General features: G+C 46.4%; 1 protein-coding gene across 1 annotated transcript in view; it reads right to left on the bottom strand.

Moving 5' to 3' along the window:
* Cdh13 (cadherin 13) overlaps nt 1-21,213 on the bottom strand; it is a 959,427-nt gene that overhangs the window by 569,118 nt on the left and 369,096 nt on the right. The window contains exon 3 of the mRNA XM_075977426.1: nt 9,253-9,461. Within this exon, the coding sequence (XP_075833541.1) occupies nt 9,253-9,461 (209 nt within the window). The remainder of the gene's footprint in view (nt 1-9,252; nt 9,462-21,213) is intronic.

The following is a 21,213-nucleotide window of genomic DNA, read 5'->3' as shown; positions in this document are numbered from 1 at the left end:
GAAGATGAATAAGGTTTCTGACTCAGAAGCATTTCTATAAGAAGCCTATGCTATTACAAGGATGCTCTTTTGCCCTAAGGTTCTATTCACGGGGAAAGATTTTTCAAAAGTGTCCTAACAGCACAAGACTTGTTCATAAGCCTAAAACATTCTTTAGGGGCTCTGCTCAACTCTGGATTTATATTTATTCCTCAAGGCCTTTTCATTTCTCTGCGTCCCTCTCTAGTATTCACTGGATGGCAGAAGGGCCGTGCAGACGCTGAAGATGTCAGCATTACAGAAACAGCAGTGATTATGTTCAACCAGAAGACTCAGCTCGCATCCTGGTTCTACCACCAGAACAGACAGTTGCTAAATCCTCTGAGAGCTTCTACCATATGTGGTGCTGTGGAAACTCCTTCAGCCAATAGCCTTTAAGATACAGGTCCACTTTGGGCATGGTCTCATGTACTATAAGCACAGATGAAAAGCATGCACAGCCTCCGTTTTTTTTTTCTCTGGTGGATTTGGTTCCAGTTCCTAGTGCACGCAGAGGACTGTGGTTTGCTACCCTTACTGTGAGTTTATGCCCAAATAAAGAAACCTTTGTTATACTCCATTCTGGGCTATTGTGGAACTCTTTGGTATCACTGCAATGTGTGAAATCGGACTTCTAGGATCTTCTAGGATCTTCAAAGATCTTCTAGGATCACAGTGTGGCTGGGAGATTGGAGAAATTACTTCTGAGTTCACCCTCCGTGAGGGCGGGCATTCAGTGGCTGGCCCCTTCATCCCCCTTTCAAAATATACAGCTGTTCTTATAGACTCCAAGAACAAGTATGTCTCCTGTACACCTGTTTGCCGCCAATGACTAGCGAACACTTTAAAAATAGATGCTCAAATCGGTGATATGTACCTGTGGTTTGAAGGAGAATACTCCCATTATGCTCATGTGTCTGAACACTCCGACACCTGGTGGTGGTGCTTCTTGGGAAGGTAATGGAACCTGAGGGCAGTGGAGCCTTGCTGGAGGAAGCACGTCACTGAGGAGTAACTGTACAGTGGGCTCCACAGCCTCTTCTCTGCCTATCTGTTTACTATGCAGATGAAACGCGACCATTCGGCTTCCTGACTGCCCAACTGGCCTCATGTTCCAGCTGCTGTGCCTCCCACCCGTGATGGACACTATCCCCTACGAAAGGAGAAGCCAGAGAAGTCCCTTTCTCCCCTGCACCACTTCTGCCATGTTATTTTATCACATCGGTGGAAGGGTAACTGGGACTTTAAACAGAGACCCTAGACCAACATTCAAAGACTTGGCATGAAAAGAAGAACATTTAAAAAACAAAGCATCATTCATGCTCTTGGTGTTGACTGACGGCAAAAATGACAACATATTAGAAACATGATATGGCGCAGAGAGAATTCAATAAAATCTTGTATTGAAAACTGACTTCACTCGGCTCTGTTTAGTGGGATGCTAAAGAAACTTGAACGGACGAATGTGACTTTGAGGTTCTGGACTGAACTGTGTACCAACGGAGATCTGCAGTTTTCCCAAGCTTAGAAGAGGCCGAAAACAGTTATCTCTCCTTTCAGTTATTTTTCCCCAAGCGTTCCAATTAAAATTAATCTTCAGAATATAGTCTTTGCAGATTCTGATCCACAAAGCAATCTGTTATCTACTTAAATTAATGAATCGAAAGATGTCTTTTTATCTGTATTTGAATGCTCTCCTGGAGCTAACTGCCGTAAACACAACAATTTAGGCGTGTGTCAAAACGGAGCAGCCCAATACACTGTTCAAGGCCCAATGCTTGGCTCTGTGGGATCATTTTTGAGCTGTATATTTCCTCCAATTTGGGTGACAGTTAAATGGATACTAATTTCCCTTAATAGTAACTTCAGAGGCTGCTGCCATGGAGGGCGGTAATTCGCAGGTGTTTGAAGTCGGCTCCCTTGTTAAATCGGCGCCCATTAAGTTTCTGCATCTTTAACTCATCATTTTTTTGTGGTCACAGCAAATGCATAGCCCGGTCCTCCACAGGGATGTTTATAAACATGTTTCATGCAAGGGAAACGGATGTCACTCGGAGTTGGTATGATGAGGTCCCGAGATAAGCTAATTTGTTTCACTTAGCTAGCTACTTTCCTGTTAACAACATCTATGTGGTAGTTTGAAGGAGAAATGCCTCCTATAGTCTGGGGCCTTGGAACCCTTGATTCCGGGTTGGTGACTTTGTTTCGGGAGGTTTAGGTGGGGCAGCCTGGCTGGAGGAAGTACACACTGGGGGTGAGCTATGTGTATAAAATCCTGCTGCTGGCCTGCTTTCTCTGCTTCCAGCTTGCATGAGCATGTGGGCTCTCAGCATCCTGCTCCTGGGACTAGGCCTGCTGCTTGCTGCCGTGAGTCCCCACCACAATAGACTTTTACATCCTCTGCCCCCTGTAAGCCACTATAAACTCTTCCTCACTTCAGCCACCTTGGTCAGGGTTTCTATCTAAACATCAGGAAAACAACACTGAATATTTTTTAGAAATCAACTCAGATCACCTAGAGAGAGGTGTCTTGGGCAAGAGCTGGTGTAAGGGGCCAAACCAGACGGTTTGCATATGCGTATGAATGGTGCAGGATTGAAGAAGGTTAGGAGTTTACCTACGAAATAACTAGGCAGAAGTATGTTTGCCTAGAATGTGTGATAAGGAGAGCTAGGGGGAGATTAAATCAATGACAGTACTTACTGGGTATGTGAGAGCCCAGAGTCAACTGTCAGGACCCTAGGCGGACATGAAGCCTTCTTAGAGTCCATGGATCTTATCATGGCTTCCATACCTGGAGCTAATAACCCCACTGTATGGATGAGAAAATTGATATCAAAAGATTTAGACTCAGGACTATAGGGCTGGAAATGTTGGTAGCAAACAGGTAGTCTGAGACACATTTGGGTTCTAAGTACCCCCCGAATAATGTCCATAGTAACCTGGCTATGCACCCCCAAAATGTAGCAGTGACAGGGACCCTTAACCTCTGCTTTGGGGTCTGTTACTCGGGAGTTCCTCATAGGACTTATCCAACAGAGCACCAAGACTCTGAGAAGTCCTGTCATAAACACCAGCATCTTGCACACTCCTGGGATGTTGGTAATGTATTTTATATTTTTATTTTTTTTAAAAAAAGTTTTTGTTCATTTGTTTTATTTTTTGCTAGTGGTTCCTTTCCTGGATTGCTCACTTTTTTCTTTAGCTGCTTTGGAGCAATTTGTGTTTCCATCCTTGGATTTGGATCATGAGCCAAAACTGCATCTTTTAAATCACAGGTTTGCCCTGACGATGAGCAATGAAGATCAAAACGCCTTGCATGTAACCCTTGCAGCTTACGCAATCGCCTTTTACATTTTATTGTTACAGGAGTCTTAAAATGACAAAATAGGGCAACACTTATGAATATTATTTAAATTCGAGGGCCTTGATTTAAAGTCCAGTTTTCCTTTTGGTGAGGGCTGGTTTTATGTGTATTGACTTCCAGTAAAGAAATATACATCACTCCTAATTAACTTTTAAACACTGCCAAGTCTTTGGCGTTTATTAAGTAGACCCACAGAAATAAAGTTTCTTTGTTCTCGAAATCCAGCCGCTGGCTTACATAAACAAGGCACCTAGCGATAGGAACTGCCGCACTTAGAGTCTTCTAGAATATCGATTGCTGGTGGGGTGTCAGAAGGGAGAGCATTTGGTCATGTTGGGCAAGCACAAGGATTCGAGTTCTCAATTTGCCTCCCTCATTCACTGAGCATATGTTATGGATCTGGCTTTGACAACCCAATCACGAGGAATAATTGCCATCATCATGGCATTTAAAGATTTCAGTCATTGTTCAGAGTGTTGTTTCAGGTACCTCATTCTGTTACCATGGCACCCACAGGAGGCTGAGGCTCTGACGAACCCATTTCACAGCCAAGGAAACTAGAGCAGAGGGCACATTCAGTGCTGGGATTCCTGCCAAATTTGACCAACATTGTTTTTTTTAGTGCTCTACCTGGTGACAACCCCTGAGCTCAGGCGCTCAGAACTGAGATGGACCCAAGCACAAAAAAAAAAAAAGAGGGAGCTGACATTTATTGGAGAAGATTGAATGAGGCCACCTATAAGAGAAGCATGGAGGGAAAGAAGTAACCAGGCAGAGGGGCCTTCAGGCAGGCATCAACAAAGAAGAGCCATCTAAGGTGGGCCTGAAGTGTGAAGCCTCTTCCATTCCCAAATGCAGAATGCTGAGATGTTGGGTTCCCACTTCAGTGGGGAGTCCAGGGTTCTGGCTAAGCTTGAAGGGACAAACCTGCCTCTGGTAGCTATACCTGCAATGCTCCTAGCTGAGTGACAAGATCAATCTCAAACTCCTGGATAGAGGTGGAAGCAAAATGCACTGGGAGAAGCAATGCTAAATGCAAGCTCGGGTTCTCATAATGTTCTTCTAGTGACAGCCCTAGGGAGAGGAAGAGTCGGATGAGTATGGAGTAGGACCCTGTGACATTCCAGTCTAGACCAGAATTCCTTCTTTCCGCTGTCATCCCAGTTCGGTGGAATGTGACCTTTGTATATCTGCTCAGTTCCAGACTATGAGGAGATTGCTCCTCAGCCCTGATCAGAACAGCAGAGAGAGAGAGAGCTTAGCCTTAGCTCCACGATCAACTTGTGTACTAGCTCAGGGGCCACCACATTGCCTCTCAGACTCCGCACCCATGGGGTATAGATGATGCTGGGCTCTACTGTTGGTGTGCTAGGGGATATAAGGAGTGAATAAGGCAGGGGAGGGCCGAGCTGCCGGCACGTTACATAAGCGTCAGCACTGGTCATTACTGTAGCCGCAGCTAAATGCCAACAGTTACTGCTGCATAGATTGTCTCATTTGAGCCTCATGAAGACCCTGGGAGGTCCATTACCATCTCTTCTTTATGGATGATAAACTCAAAATAAATGGAGGCTCGGGAGGTGCAGCAATTTACCCAAGGTCAAAGAGCTAAGGAGAGACGCATCCCGTAGGCAATTAGTCACTTCCCTCAGGAGGTATGACCTCAAGGCACATGCCTCCCTCTCCAAAGGGACAGCTCAGGCCAGGATAGGGCAGCACCCAGAAAAGGCCAGAGGCCTGGGCTAAGCAGGCAGAATGGCTGTGCACAGATCTCATCAGTGACATTGAGTGACCTTGGACGAGTCATTCAGTCGTCACAGACCCTCCTCAATAAGATGGGGACGTAGCAAGTGCCTCATGCTTGACACGGTGCATGAGCCAACAATTAGAGCACATGAGAGAGGGGCCCAGTACACAAAGAGCCCAGGCATCTTGACCTCTCCAGTCTCCAAAGGCACCAGTATCCCTCACTCTGACATCCCTGTCTAATACTAAAGCATCCCTACGTACCTCCATTTCCCCTTCCAGTGGGACACTGGGGAATATGTACACAGTTATGGTGTCAATATGAAATATCCCTCCCAGGTCATGTGTTGACTACTTGGTCACCAGCTGGTGATACTGTTTTAGAATGTTCTGGAATCATTAGGAAGTGGGGCCCAATTGGGAGAAGTAGGTTCCAAGGGGGCATGCCTTTGAAGGTTCTGCCATGTCCCCAGTCCTATCCTTTCTGCATCCCATATTCCATGTGCTGCCACAACCATGATGCTCTCAACCCCTTCATAAGACCAGAATCCGCAGAGCAAAATACCTGCAGTGAAACCTCTGAAACAGTGACCCCAAACTAACCTCCCCTCCTTTACATGGTTCTAACGGTATTTCAGTTACAGTGACGAGAAAGCAAGCTAATAGTCCTACTTAAGTCCCCTATAGGCCCACCCTGCCTGATCACATACACAAGGGCCTTCAAAAACACCAATTGAGGGCTGGCGAGATGGCATTGTCAGTAAAGTACCTGCCATGTTAGCATGAGGACCTCAGACAGATCTCCAGGGCCCATGGGAGAAGGCATCAAGGCCTCTCTGTAACCTCGGAGGCAGGAAGGTCCTGGGAGTTCACTGACTGCCGGTCTAGCTGAACCTCTAAGCTTCACAATAATGGGGAAAACACCTTGTCTCAAAAAATAAGATGGGGAATGATGATGAGGCTCAGGTATACTAGTGTGTGCATTCCCATGCATGTGCTGGGATATCTGCACGCACGCGTGCACACACACAAGTGTGATGCTCTGGTTCTCTCCAGAAGGAACCCTTTGCTGTCTGTTTTATCTGTTTTTTTCCCTTTTCCCCTTTTGGGGTTCTTTGTTATGGATACATCTGGGTACTTCTAAACTTTATAAAATTACCATGACTCCAAGAGCCTGTTCTAATGGAATCTGGCCCACTGAATGACATAGTACGCTCCCTGCCCCCACCCAATGGCATTATAGGAAGCCAACAATCTCAGCTAAGCTCTGTCTGTCTATAGTGCCTTTAGACAGAGGCAAATGGGAGGCAACCAGGCCTTGGAGAAGCTGTGCTGTTGGAAGGCCTACCTGGGGCCTCAAGAGACCCAAATATCAGAGCTAAGTCTCTCGGCCGTGAACCCCAGTCCTCCTGTCCTTCAAGGGAGACCTTGTCCTGAGAAGGATCCAGAATGGCCCCTGCTGTCTCTTGAGCAAGCACGGGGGCACTCTTTACTTACTATAACTAAGAACCATTAATCACGGCAAACTATGTCTATTAGAACCATTCAGCCCCCTATGCAACCAGTCCCCGTCTTGATCTTCATACCACTTACAGGCTCCTGAGAAGGATTTTTTTTGATGTTTTTGCACAGTCTGGTAGTTCTGTTGTTTGAGTCATTTGCCAAGTTGCTCCATCACAAGTCAGTGAGATGCTGTGAAGACAGCACCAGCTAAGCAAGAAACAGGCTTGCCTTTGTATGGGGATGCGTTTGCACACTGGTGAGTCTAGTCGCCAATGTCCTGCTGTCTCTAAAGAGATAAGTGACATTGTTGTTTCCCTAAACACTGGGCATGCTGTCAGATGCCTTCTAAATATTTATGTTTATAGCTTAGTGCTGCTGTCGGCCTTGGTCAGAGAAGCGTCTTTCTATAGTGGGCAGCAGTCCCTGCAGACTCCTGACTGGACATCTGTAGCCGCCTCAACCCCAAGGCTCGGGGAACATGGTGGGAGCGGGCGGGAGCAGAAAGAACGAAAGAGCCAGAGGATGGGGAGGAGTGTCATAAGATGGAACCTTCTGGATCTGACACAGCCTCTGCACTACAGAGCTCATGGTAGCTGTGACCGCCTGATCAAGACTGGGCCTGTCAACATTCCATCATGGATGGGAGAGGGACTCTGATCCTCCATCGCTAGCTGAGGAACTACTGGCGGTTGATGGCTGTTGAGGGAAAGGGAGTCCCTTTTCTTCAGTGACTTAGCTACTAGTAAGTGGCCCTTCAGCAAGTAAATAACCCCAAGTCCACGCTCAGGCAGGTAACCCAGACTAAACTCAGAAGGTCATGAAGAAAGAGACGTGAAAGAAAAGAGGGGACTTGTTGGCAAGCAAAAGAGCACAGAAGGACTGAGAGGGAATAAAAGAGGAATGGGGTGACTGCAATCTAAATATCCTGTGTGCAATAGGAAATTATTAAATAAGAGATAAAATAAAGCATCATCAGTCTCAGTGACTGGAGCTTCGTGTGTGTGTGTGTGTGTGTGTGTTGTGTGTGTGAGAGAGAGAGTGAGAGAGAGAGAGAAAGAGAGAAACTGTGTGTGTATGTATGTGTGTGTATGTATGTGTGTGTATGTGAGAGAGAAAGAGAGACTGTGTGTCTGTGTGTGTATGTGTATATGTGTGTGAGAGAGAGGGCGAGAGAGAGAGACCACATGAGTGTGTGTGTGTTTGTGTATTTTAATCTCCTCTTAACTTTCAGACTCACAAACCAAAAGGAGAATCATGGAGGTTGTTCTGCCCAGACGTAGGAAATAGATCTCATCCCTAGAACTATGTATACATGATCAATTGACAGTTATTTCTGTAAGTGCTGCATTGGGAAAGATACTCTGGTCCAGCCAGGGGCATCCTGCCACATTGGACATGAGCATGGTGACAGATTGCCACAGTACAGGGGCCACTTGTGAGCCATCCCAGCCTGTGTCACCCACCTCTAGTCTGCAGATAGAGAAGTTACACTGGTCTCCTCAGAGCAAAGAGACAACATGGGCATGGAGCCAGCGCTCATTGCCCACTGTACGTTCTCAGCCTCCCAGCTGTGGCCCCATTCTCTCTCCACCACTGAACTCAACTGCAGACAGACGAGGCATGGCTGTGAAGAGCACCAGATGGAGACTCAGTGAGGGTCACAGGCTTCTCAGAGAGCAGGCGAGAGAAAAGGCTCCCCATGCCTAGCTGGGGTTCCCACCACTGTTGATGTTATTGTTTTGTGGCAGTTTGCCAGAGTCTTTCTAAAGTTCTGATGAAGACACCAGAGTCAATGAGCCCCTCGAGAAGGAAGACTCGGTTGCAGATTATAGCCAAAGAACCTTGCCTGACACAATAATTCTGCTTTCTTGTGCCACTCACTAGATCTGTACACATATATGGGGGTGCTGGGGACTTGCATATGAGGATCTGGAAGGGAATGGATGCTAGTAAATGGCCAAAAAGTCATCCTGGGGCCAAGGGTCACCTTGTTATACAGCTCTATGAGCCACTGTGTTCTTGGCATGCCAAATCCCCATCCCTCTCTCTCTGGTAATACCATCTTCACTAATTTTTGAGTAAATATTGTCTTTTACTCCTGGGCCATGTGATTGGCAGTTGGAAACACCATCAGGAAAAGACATGCTACCAACCAGAGTGTCACAAATGATTATGGGACCTACTCCAGGGATGGTCATGTGATATAACTAGAGCCAATGAGATTCAATCCCAAGCGTCGAATGGTGTCACCAGGAAAAGACAAAATCGGTTGACTTCAGCCTGCAGAATGAAGTAGACTTGTTAGGGAGCCTCTACAGTGGGGCACCCATCAGGTGGAGCCAATGAGCAGGGTGGAACCAGAAGAGAGATACAGGTTGCCCTTGTCTAGGTACCAGTGCATAGCTCTGCCTGGTGGAGGAGGAAGTCTACAAATGCATTCATTAGTTACATGAACCAATGTATTCCCACTGCCTTCTCCATGACCTTCCAGTTTTGGGTTGGCTTTTTGTCACCCCTAGCCATGATAGCAACAGCAGAAAGGTTCTTGGCCAACATGATAAGCATTCATTTTCCACAAAATACTGAATCTTGCAAGTCACACCAAGCATTCCGGTTACCTGCAAGGAGCCCTGGATGTCTTTCCCCCCGTCAATCATGAGTTCTGCCATGTCTTCGGCATGAGGAGTCCTCGCATGGACAAACAGGGTCCTGCCCACTGCAGTGATGTTTCTGAGAGCAACTAAGGTGCCATCACTGTTCACCTTGAAGTGCGGGCTCGACACCTCATAGTGCAGCTTCTCATTGCCCTTGCAGTCACTGAAGGTCACTACGGAAAGAAAAGAAACAGTGGAACGGGGGTGAGTAGGCTGGACAGCTTAACGCTTGAGATGCTGGCTAACATTTTAGCATGGATGAATGAGTGTACCACTTCTCCACCAAGCTAGCCTCTATCCTGATCCAAGACACTTGTCTCAGAGTGACTTGGACTATGCCGATGGAGTTCACACAACCAAGACACAACCGTGGGCTTGGGATGCAGCTCAGCTGGAGGGGAGGAGCATGTGCAATGTTCTACAATGTTCTATCTGGTCTCCAGCAATGCACAGACTGGGTACGGAGATATGTGCCTATAATCCCAGCATTTGGAAGGCAGGAGGATCAGAAAAAAAAAATAATAAGTTTGAGACTACCTTGGGCTACATGAGATCATCTCAAAGCGGAAAACATGAAAAGACCCATCCTTTATCAACTTTTAGTTTCTAGGCAAGTGCTTAGCATTGTTGAGGTTGAGGAATAGGTCAGGTCCTATCCTCAAGTATTGTGGATAAGGTGAGGGTCAGGTACGGCAGAGTTTGTTTGAAGGAAGTGACCTGACTTTGCAAAGTGTGAGTCTTTGGGCAGACCCACAGCAGACAGAAGCTTCAAAGATTGTGTTGAAGAGACAATGTATCAGCTGGACCTTGAAACTGAGTAGACCAACAGGCCCTGCAGAAGGTAGGGAGCATGGCAGCATTCAGGTATATTCGAAGATAGGATGGGTGGTGTTCGTGGAGATGGGGGAGGTAACAAAATACATTTCAGGAAGAAGGACAACCAGGGGGCGCTGATGAGAGATGAACTGGAAATGGGTGTGAGGTGTTGGCGAGTGGAAGGGCATTCTGGAAAAGCCTTTTGGAAACAAACAGAAAAGCCTGTAAATTGGGGTGCTTCTTGGAAGTTGTTCATCACCCTACAATGTGGACTGTGCAAGCTGTAGGTATGTGCTCTGCTTTTAGGGGAGAACAGGATTAGGAATCACACAAAAGTCAGTTGAAATCCCAGAGATACCCATGATAGACGTGAGCTATATAGAATGTGGTTTGGAGGTGGGCAAGAGCAAAAGCCAAGAAAATAAGTTAGCCTTTTGTGTGCTAAAGACATGTGATAATGATAGAGGTGGTGGTCCTCGGGACATGGGGAGCAGGCAGACAAGGTCATGGTTTAGTTACGTGGACAAAGGGACATTAAGCCAATGGATGAGCCTGCACAATGTCACCAGTGGTGGCTGAAGACAGTGATCATGTTTCTTTTTAGGATGCCTCTGCTGTGCCCACAATTACACCATGTGTTCTCTGTTTGTCTGTCTTCCCTCTGCTATTGAGTTTGAGGTTCCTTATAGTAAGCAAAGAATTGTACTGCACTTGTGGCTCCTTGTTCACAGAGGGGCATTTCCTTGAAGATTTAGTTTTTATTTGTATGTCCACAGGTAGGTCTGCCATGTAAGTGTACGTACCAGTGGAGACCAGTAGAGGGAGTTAGATCTCCTAGACCTGGAGTTAGAGTTAGATGGCAGTAGAGGTGCCAGAAACTAAACCAGAGTCCCCCAAGAGAACAACAAGTGTTTTATTTTCTAAGGTCCCAATGCATCCCTGAAACCCTGGCTAGAATATATAGTATGTTTATTCCTCAGCACACATGCTTGTGACAAAGTTTAATGTATAAAGTATCCACACTAAGAGATTAATAACAATAATAAGTAATAAAAAGAGCAATTATAACACTATTCTGTAATAAAAGATATGCGGATAGAATCCAAATCACTACATTGACCCTAATCATGATATAGTCCAGTATTTGACTGTGCTAGGTTTATTTATTCCACTAACAATAAACATTGGGCTTCTCTCTCTCTCTCTCTCTCTCTCTCTCTCTCTCTCTCTCTCTCTCTCCTCTTTCTCTCTTTCCTCATTCTCCATCTCTTCCCTCTCTCCCCTCTCTTCTTATCTTTCTCTCTGTCTCTCTGTCTCACTATGTGTGCTTTTCTTTTTTGACTCCATTAGTCCCCCCACCCCCATAGAATTTTGCTCTTAACACTTTTAGATCTCATCTGATTGTTGGTAATTAAAGCCATGAAAGCAAACCCACCAATAAGAAACATGGTACACCTGTTATCAGAGCTCTACCTGATAGCCTTGTCTGTGTGATGGAGCACAAAGCACACAGCTCAATGCATAGCCATGGTGTCAGCACAGCTGTGTGTCTGTCACACTAAGATCATGATACAGCATTTGACTGGTCTACTCCCTTACTGAGTAAGATGGCTCCCCTCCTCCCTAGAAGTCACATTACCAACAATGATGAAACCTGAGTCCATCCAAACACTACATTTGCTGAGGTGGAACCACCCAACAAAGTTCCCTTTTGTGCTTGGATTCCTTCACTCAACATGACTCTTGTGAGGGTCATCCATGGGATAGTTTATCCAAACCACTACATATCAATCACTAAAAACTATATTGATGTCATGGTAATAAAGGAACTAAAGACTATCCTGGATCATAGTCCGGGATGCAGCTGTTCTAATTCTGCTGTCAACAAGCCCTGGGACTATTCTCAGCTAGGTCTCTTAAAATGTGACTACTGCGAACTTTGTCCTCTATGGCTCTTGGTGACAATGTCAGCTTTGGTCGTAGTGTCCTGGTAAAGCCATGACAGAATGGATATGCTGATGCAATCTTGCTCTTCCAGGAAGACGGCACTATGACAACCGTCACATTCACGGCAGTAATGACAGCTGCTATGGATAGAGCTTTCCTCCACACAAGGTCCAGACCTACGCATTTACACACGTTGTCTCAGCTTCACAAAGAAGAGGACACCACCACTCTGCTCCCCTCTACCTGGAAGAGTCTAGGTAAGGTCATTATGGCTTAGAGACAGGGCAGAGACCAGCAAACACAGTTTGGAAAGAAGAAACAGAGGTAAGGCTTCTGGTTCCTGATAGTGTCATCAATACTACATAAGGACAATTCCCCAGTAGGGTAAAACCCTTCAGGGATCTGATCAGAATGGACTGTCAGAGCTGCAAGGCTTCCTACTCAGTCCTGCTCCTTAGTCCCACCCATCCCTGAAGAGCATTGCACCCACTACCTCTTAGTCACACCATGTGATGGCTGACTGACCTTCATTGTCAACTTTACAACTGGAGCCAACTAAAACCCAAATTGCTGGGCAGGCCTAGGGAGGATGTTCACGATTGGCTCTTTGAGGTGGGAAGACCCACCCTAAATCTGGGCCACACCTCCTGGTGCAGCTCACTTAGAAAGACATGGAAGAAGGAAGCTCTTGCTTTTGGCCTGCTTGCCCACACTCTTGCTGGCAAGTTCATCCACCCTGCTGCCTGGCATACCTTCACAGGTGTTAGAACCTCCTTCTTGTGGGTTCCAATGTAGCCTGAAGACCAGCAGCATTCCAGAAATCTGCTAGCGCCCCAGCATCAGATTGGAACTGCTGAGAAAACCAGCTTTATAGACTGAATAGCTACAGGATTCTTGGCCTTTCCATTGGGAGACAGGCATTGTTGAAAGAGGCAAGCCACAGCCTGTGAGCCAGTCTAATAAATATCCTTTTAATGAATACAATCATTCTGTCGATTCTGTTGCTGTAGAGAACCTTTACTAACCACCCAGTGTTCAGGTGCCAGGGCTGTCTCTACAGATGCCCAGGTAGACTTTGTTATCTGCAGTTCTCAGACTCTTGCCCCTCCTCTCTCACCGTCTTGGTCATCGAGATTTCTCAGGCTTGCTTGGCTTCCATTCTTGGAGGAGAACTGTGCAGAGCTGCTCATGGCCATCAACACAGACCTCACATCCACTAGGCTTGCAGAGGCTTGCAGCCGCACGGCCAGCATGAGGACTCTGACCACAACCCAAGGACAGGATGGAAGCTGACAGCCTCAGCTGCAGAGGGATAGGGAAGGGAAAGGCAGACAGAAGACCATGCAAGTCCTGGCTTCAAACTGAATTTCCCCCCCATTCTTGCTCCTTCCCTTTCTGTTTCTCTCCCCCTGCCTGCATCTTCCACAAATACCCAACAAGAGCCTCTATTATGTGAGATGCTGAGTTCACAGTGCTCACAAGCACCAGCAGTTCTTGATATTCAATGAGGGACACAGATGTGAATCCAGCATTCCTGTGAATAACAGAGGAGCTATTTCAGGGAGACAGAACCGCAGCGCGTGCAGAAGTCCTGCTGCACCAAGTGAGCTGGACACAAGCAGGGGAGACAGACACAGAGGCGAAGGCAGGAGGAAGCAGGAAGCAAGGAGAGAGATGAGGGGGCCCTGGGGACTGGGGCCTGAGAATCACTCAAAACCTTGGTCCTAAGGGAATCCTTGAGTTTTCCACACTGGTAGTGCCTCTACCTGGCTCCGCTGAGACTATGGCTTCTCATTGTAAAATGATACACAGACATCAAGCCTTCCATGTCTAGACTGTCTGTCAGTTCCTCCTGGACTCCACCACTATGTCTGGTGCCTTCCAGCTTCTGCACCTTTCCTGTTTGACTTCCCACGCTTTGCTTTTGTTCCTGGGTCTGGACAGGCAGAAGGTGCCGGTCCTTACCCTGGAAACTCTGAATAACCCACTACGATTTGGCCTGTCCTGCTTTCATTTCTGACGCAGGGAAGAAACACCCCGGACCAAAGTGATGCTGGGAAGAAAATGTTCAAGTGGCTCACAATTCCAGGCTACAGTCCACAGTTGTGGGGAAGTCAAGGCAGGAACTTAAAGCATCCTGTCTGCAGTCCAGAGCAGAGGGAGAATAAACACAAGGATCCCTGCTTGTTCCTGTGAGCCTTTCCCTCTCATGCTATGGTGGACCTCCTACCAAGGGGTGGTACCACCCATAACGGGCTTCCTAATAAACAGTCAAAACGATTCCCCACAGATCCAAAGGCCCACTTGACCTAGACAAGTCCTCATTAAGATTCCCCTCTCAGGTGACTCCAGGTCATGTTGAGTGGACAGCTCAGATTAACCAGGGCACAGGGCAAACAGCTAACCTCCTCATGTTCCATTCTCACAGTTTTCAAATACGTGGCCTTCACATCAAACTGCCTCTCAATCACATCAATCTATTTCTACTTCATCTGGTCATTTTCACAACCCAGAACAGAAATTGAGTCTTGTTTTATTATTCATTTCTATGTGCTTAGCCATAAACAAATCTCTTTTCTTCCATAGGAGGAGCTAATAATAGCTTCCTTAAAGCACATGATTAGCCAAGAGCAGAAAGATGCTTCCTTGGTAGGGATGAAGGCCCCTGTCCTGTTGTGGCCAGGGCAGGCTGGAGACAAGGCTGCAAACTGAGATCAAGGCTTGCGGTGACCTCCTAACCTGTGGTAGAGAAAGGTCTAGAGGCTCGAGCTCTAGTGTGACTCCGTGTTCTGCTTACACCCATGGACACAGCACACAGTCTCCCATGTTCAGACCAACTCCAGGTATCTGCAAAGTCAGAGGTTCTAGCTCATTCCTCCCCCTTCCCTAAAACAGATTTACACACGGTCCCCAAACAGAGCTAAAGCCAATGTGAGCAGCTTGGACCAGAAGAACCGTCACGACACCCACCATTCACCAGCGCTGGCTGCATGGCTCCTGACTGCCCAGCTCTGTGCCAAGGCCTGCATGTTCCATATCTCCTCTCTGCCACATGGCCACACTATAGCAATGTTTTCTGGCTTTTGCTTTTTCATTACCTGCTTCCCTAAAGAGACATTTTAGATATTTTCCTAAATTTTATCACTCTCATAAAAATTTAACATCACAGATACATTGATGTTGGTCTACATATTTCATGTCTATCTCATCTTATTCTTTTCTAAGTAACTCTTTATTCCTTCCCACACAAAAATAAATTTTGTCTCCTTGGGGGCAAGACAGCCCCACTGAGGATAACAGAATAATGGAGAAGCATCATTTTCCATTTTTCCAGAACAGGAAACTGACTTGGGGACTTGCTTCATCAGACTCAGATGGATAGAAAGGCATAGGGCGAAATCCCACCCCCACGCTGACCCGTCCATTTTGAATGCCCAGGTTGTAGGTACGTTCACTTCCTAGTAGTAGAGGAACTTGATAAGAAGGGCAGCCTCACATCTCAATCCCCTTGTGTATCCCCAAAATTCCTTGGGGGTCATCAGAGGTACCAGTGAGGGCGCCAGAGGCGACAGATGGGCACATCAAAGGGATTAACATTCTACATGTTTTAGCTGAATATTTATTTAAAACAGAATTTGAATTAAAAGAAAGCCTTCTCATGAATCAAATATATACCAAGTCAGCAACAGAGATTGAGATAATAAGCTGTCTGGATGCCAGCTTTCCACATTTCTTTGCCATCCCTGGCATAGAGCAGAGGCTGGGGACCTGGCATAGAGCAGAGGCTGGGGACCTGGCATGCTGTGAATTGTTACTCCTGTGCCACCAAAATGGCAGTTTTCATGCTGGTTTCTAAGCCCTTTTCCTACTCGGACTCCTCGTGGAACCCTGCTACCTTGGAACACCCTGCATCTTTACCCTTCCCCTGTGGGAAATGGGCTCACTGAGACCCCTGTGACATACATCAAAATAAGACACACACACACACACACCTCTGTGCACAAAGCTCTTGGGACTGAACTTGTCTCTCTGACAAGGATGATCACCTGACTCTTCATCATCCCCCTCCTCCTGCCCAGCTTCCTCCTCCTAGAGGGTCCCCCTACTCCTGTGCCCATCCATTTCCTTTAGTCAAGGTTTCCATGCTCAGCCTGGGAACAGTGAGCTGTTACCATGGAAACAGGCACTCCAGGCAGCTCCACTGTGGCTGATTCTGAGGTCCAGAGTATGTGCCTGTGAACCCCTTTGCTTAGCAGGCTGAATCCCAATCCCTTCCTGGAGAGAGTATTGAGAAGGAAAAGTGATATTAAGCAAGTAAAGCCGCAGCGTTTTGCTCACAGCAGACCCAGCACTGAAAGACTGGTTATAAGGCTCACTCTGTTTAAACCTAATCCAGAATATTTCCTAAAAAAGACACCACACTGAGAGCTTTAAGTCCACCTTCAGGATTGCAATCCCACCCCTCCTGGCATACCAGTTCCAGGTAGATATCCCTCTCTGGGAAGGGAGGATGACTTTTATATAGCATGCCTGTGGTGGTTTGAAGGAGAACGCCCCACCCCCACCTCGGCTTATCTGTCTGAAAATTTGGTCCCCCCATTGGTGATACTGGCTGGGAAGAACTGGAGGTATGGAGGAAGAGGTGTGTCACTAGGGCAGTCTTTAAGGTTTCAGAAGGCTCACCATTCCCAGTGTGTTCTCTCAGTCCTCTGCGTGAAGAACAAGATCCGGGCTCCTAGCCTCATGCCTTTGTCCCGCTATAATAAACTTTAACCCTCTGAAACCATAACCCCCAACTAAATGCTATATTTTCTAAGTTTCCTTGTCCATGGCATTTTGTCACAGCAATAGAAAAGTAGCTAAGACAACATAGAACATAGAAAGTGTGCTTTGCTAGTAAACATATATTGAAATAAACCTAAAAGTCCAAATCCACAAAAGCAAGTTTAGTCACTGACTCCTACCTAGTGCTTCTTTAGAAATCCTGACCTGGGATAAGCTCCTCTCTGCCTATCTTTATACAGTGCACAGCTCCACCCTTGTCAGTTTGTAACCCAGGCCTGCGGCCATATATAGGGATCACCTTTCTCTTTGCTGGGACCCAATACAGGAAGTAACTGAAAGGAGGAAGAGTCCTTCTTGGCTCACAGTCTGAAGGGGACACAGTCCATCATGACCGGAAGGTACAGAAGCAGGATCATGAGAAGCTAGGCATATTGTGTATTGTGTCTATAATCAGAAAGCAGAGGATGGGCAGGATGTGAGGCGGAGTTGTCAAACCTCAGGGTCAATCCCTCCCAGCAACACGCTTCCTCCAACCAGGCTCTATTCCCTAAGGGCTCCTCAACCTTCTAAATCCACACAAGCAGCTAGGGAGCAAGGGTTCAAACACAGGAGCCTATTGGGGTATTTACATTCAAATCATAGCATCAGAGACTGTAATAAAATAATATAATTAACACTGGTAGTGAAGTGTTGATTAAAATACACATTATAGCAAAAGCTCAAATTCAGAGAGCCTACATGCTGACAGACATGGTATACACGAAGAATAGTTCATTAAAAAAGAAATAATTTATCCTATAGAAGAGAGACTCTGCTTTGCCTATTTCTTATCTGTTCTAATGCTATATTAAATTCCCAATTAAGGCATACAACGACAACGATGGCCATACCTCACAACCTCCAATTTTCGAAACTGTGTTGGTTTTCGAAAGCATCAGTAGGGTGCCAATTTGGCACAGAGATGTATGTCCAGAGGTGCAAAGAATTTTAAAAAAATGCATCTAAAGAAGAACTACATAGTTTATGATCATCTAAAATGTTTGTTTCTATAGTGACAATGTTCACAGTGTTAGTAGCTCCCAATGATGCTTCTGTGGATGACTCAAAGGAAAAATTTTAATATGCAATTAAACTCGTGAACAAATATCTAAAACCTCTACCATGGGGGAAGGCGCTGATCTGTCCGTGATCTCTTGAACCTACTGGAAATTTCTCCACATACTTTATCACGGTGACATTTAAAATAGCTTCTAGGAAAAAAAAATTAAAAAAGAAAAGGCTTGACATATTACACACCCTACGTGAGGATTTATGGGAATCAATTGTATAACATCATTCACTGAGATAATCTGTGAGCCCCCCAGGAGGAGGGAGGGGGAGGAGAAAATGCAAATGAGAAGGATGGCACCACTCGGCGTTTCAATTACGCTTTCAGCGGGTTTCCACTCAAAATGTCCTCTGGGCTTAATGCAAATGTCACAAAAAGACAAACTTTAGCTGGGAGACAAAAGCCACAACTGAAATCGAAAGTTTGGCACATGAATTAAGGGGCTTAATCTTCCTGACCTGGATGCCAGTGCCTTTCCCTTCCTTTGTTTTCCATGTTGGTTCTTAGGGATGAGAGCCCCAGAGGCAGAGACTTCTTAGCATCACAGAAGATGAAGCCGAGGAGAAAATTAAGCTGTATTACAGGACATAAAAAAATGCAGATGGATTTAAATTTATCTGCTGAGGACTGAAGGGTTCTGCTCCTACAAACATACAGGGCCTGTGATATAAGGGCGTTTGCCTCCGTCTGTGGCCCATGCTCCCCTATCTTTGATGGAAAATGTTTCCAAAGGTGGTAGGCATCGTTTGAGGTTTGCAAACTGCATATGCTGTAAATTCTCTCAGCACTGATGTTCACAGTCTTTGTGGACTGGGGGTGCAAGGATGTGTGTGGTTTTGGAGGAAAGACTACGAGTCAGCCCTCCTGGGAGCTGTAGGCTTCACACAGACAGGATTTGCTCCTATCATCCCTACCCACACCTGCAAGACGATGCCTCTTTCTGTGGTGTAGAGAAGTCTTGATCTACAGCTCTAGTCAGATTCAATCTTACTGTTGATTCCAAGACACCAACTCACTTGCAACTGTCTTGCAAATTCTCTGAACTGTATCACTTCAAGGGACTACTTGCCCTAGCCATATGCAGAGACTCGGTAATATCCGTGTAAGGAGAAATATAAACTGTTGATTCTCTCAGTGAAAATTCACCTGTTTTTCCAGGCCCCTTTGGCTAACTAACAATACAGAATTCAACTGCCCTGATATTTGATAAGGGTTAGCATGTGAGTTGTACTTCAGCATCTGGGGGCTTGGTGAACAAGGCTTTTCTAATGAACAAACTGGTGCCTAGTTCAGGACCATCAGATGGACCTCCACGAGATGTACACCACCAACTTGATGACTTCTTATGCTCCTCCACCTTCTGCTGGTACCCAGAGGTGTGAGCATCCTCCAAAAGAACACGTGGGCAAGTACAGAGACTCTTTAAGACTGCATCAATGACACAAAACACTTCATCTGCTTTCCCAAGCTCTCATGACTTCTGGGCAAAAAACTCATGCTGGGGCACACAGTGACAGCAGGTCCCTCCTTCAGCCTCCACTCATGGTACCCTACTGGTTCCAGGATGCACTGGGCTTTATTCTGGGCTCCAGGCTTGACTCAGAATTTGTTCTGACATCCACGGAACTTATGTGAGGCCCTGGCAGCATCTTACCATGACGGATGAGCTCAGGAGTGGATTTGTACCTCCAAAGACTGTGTAGATTTGATAGTCACACACTACTCATAAAACAGCCTTAATACCATCTCACGCATCAATTCCAACATTGATAAAATAGAGTTTCAATTCTATCATGTCAGGGAAGATATAATGAATGATTCAGCCGAGGGAATCCTCAGCACAAACCTCTTTTTGCCATGTAAACCTGTAAGGGCTTCCTCTTAGGAAAAGACAGAGCCCTCTCCTTTCAGGGGATTATATATATCTGCAGACCATTAAAAAACTGAGCTGCTAGTTTCCAGTTTCTTTTTTTCTGTCAAACTCATCTTCCACGTCTTTAAATCATAAAAGGATGCGTTCTGATTGGATGCTGAGACAGTCTGTCCCATGATGATTGCAAATTAGGAGCTGGAGTGACTGTATACACTGCAAAGAGACTGACACTGTACGGGCACAACAACGATGAATGAAGGAACAGCGGGACTGTAACCTGCAAGCCAAGCATTTGGAGCCACTTCCCCAATCAAACGGCGAGGCGAAGGCAAAGGTGTAAGTGCAGGTGAGTGTTGGAATGAGTTGATCAGAAAGTCCCTCAGCCAGTGAGATGGAACTGTGGACTCAGCAATGCTGAGAACCACCATATCCGGGTGTGTAGAGAGCGCCTTGTCACTTCAGATTAGCCTCCTCACAAAGTCCTTAGCTTGCCATGCCCCTACTAATCTGTGTATAATTTGTATCCCTCCTGCCGAACATCTCCAGGGTAAGTGAACACAAGGGGAGCGTTCCTCCACTATTACTGTAAGGACAAACGCGCTCACAGTTATAGTGATGGGGACACTCACTTGTAGCAGGGTGCCCTGAAATTCAGCACCCAGCTGTGTTTGGTACCCTGGCAAGACTTAAAATTCCGAGGTCCTCTCGGTTCTAGCAGCAGATATTCCTGTGGAGGACAGAGTCTGCAAGGAGGACACCGGGAGATAGGGGCAGAACCAGAAGACAGATGGCAAGAAGACACGGCACTGCTTCCCCGGCCAGCTCTGTGGGTCCACGGTTCAGGGAGGAAGTTGTATAAGCCCCAAGGCCTGCAAACCATTGGCAAATGAACGATTCTCCTCACTTTTGTTTTGGTTTCCAAAAGCAAAGGACTAATGGGGTGTGGCAGCCCAGCCCTGTTCACCGGCTTTGCTCCCGTGCTGGGGAGGCAAAGGAAGTGATGGAATGCCTTCACTTCTTCAAGAAGTCATGGATTTGGGATCTTGACAGAGGGTCATTCCCACAAGAGGGCAGCGAGGGAGCCCTTCCTCTAAGAGCCTTCTAGAAATATCAGCCAAGGAGAGGATAGGAGAGCACTTGGGAGATGCTCTGAGCTCCTACAGATTCTGCCCATGAAAGAAAGCTCAGGGAGAAAGGGGGAAGGGAACGATACAGTTGTGCAGATAAGAAATACTACAAGGTGAATATTGGTATTTTCTTGACCTCGTGTTTATCTAAATCCTGGAAGTGCCTACAGGAGTTCAGGTTATCATCCAGAAGGCCTGGTTCTTTCCGGATAAGATAATTTGCCTGTCCCTGGATCCTTTCAACTGGAACCTGTCTGACTACTGAGCAT

This window comes from Microtus pennsylvanicus, chromosome 6 (genome assembly GCF_037038515.1).
Source record: "Microtus pennsylvanicus isolate mMicPen1 chromosome 6, mMicPen1.hap1, whole genome shotgun sequence".
NCBI lineage: Eukaryota > Metazoa > Chordata > Mammalia > Rodentia > Cricetidae > Microtus > Microtus pennsylvanicus.
The sequence above is the reverse complement of the archived record's forward strand: the minus strand, read 5'-3'. Positions and strand labels throughout refer to the sequence as shown.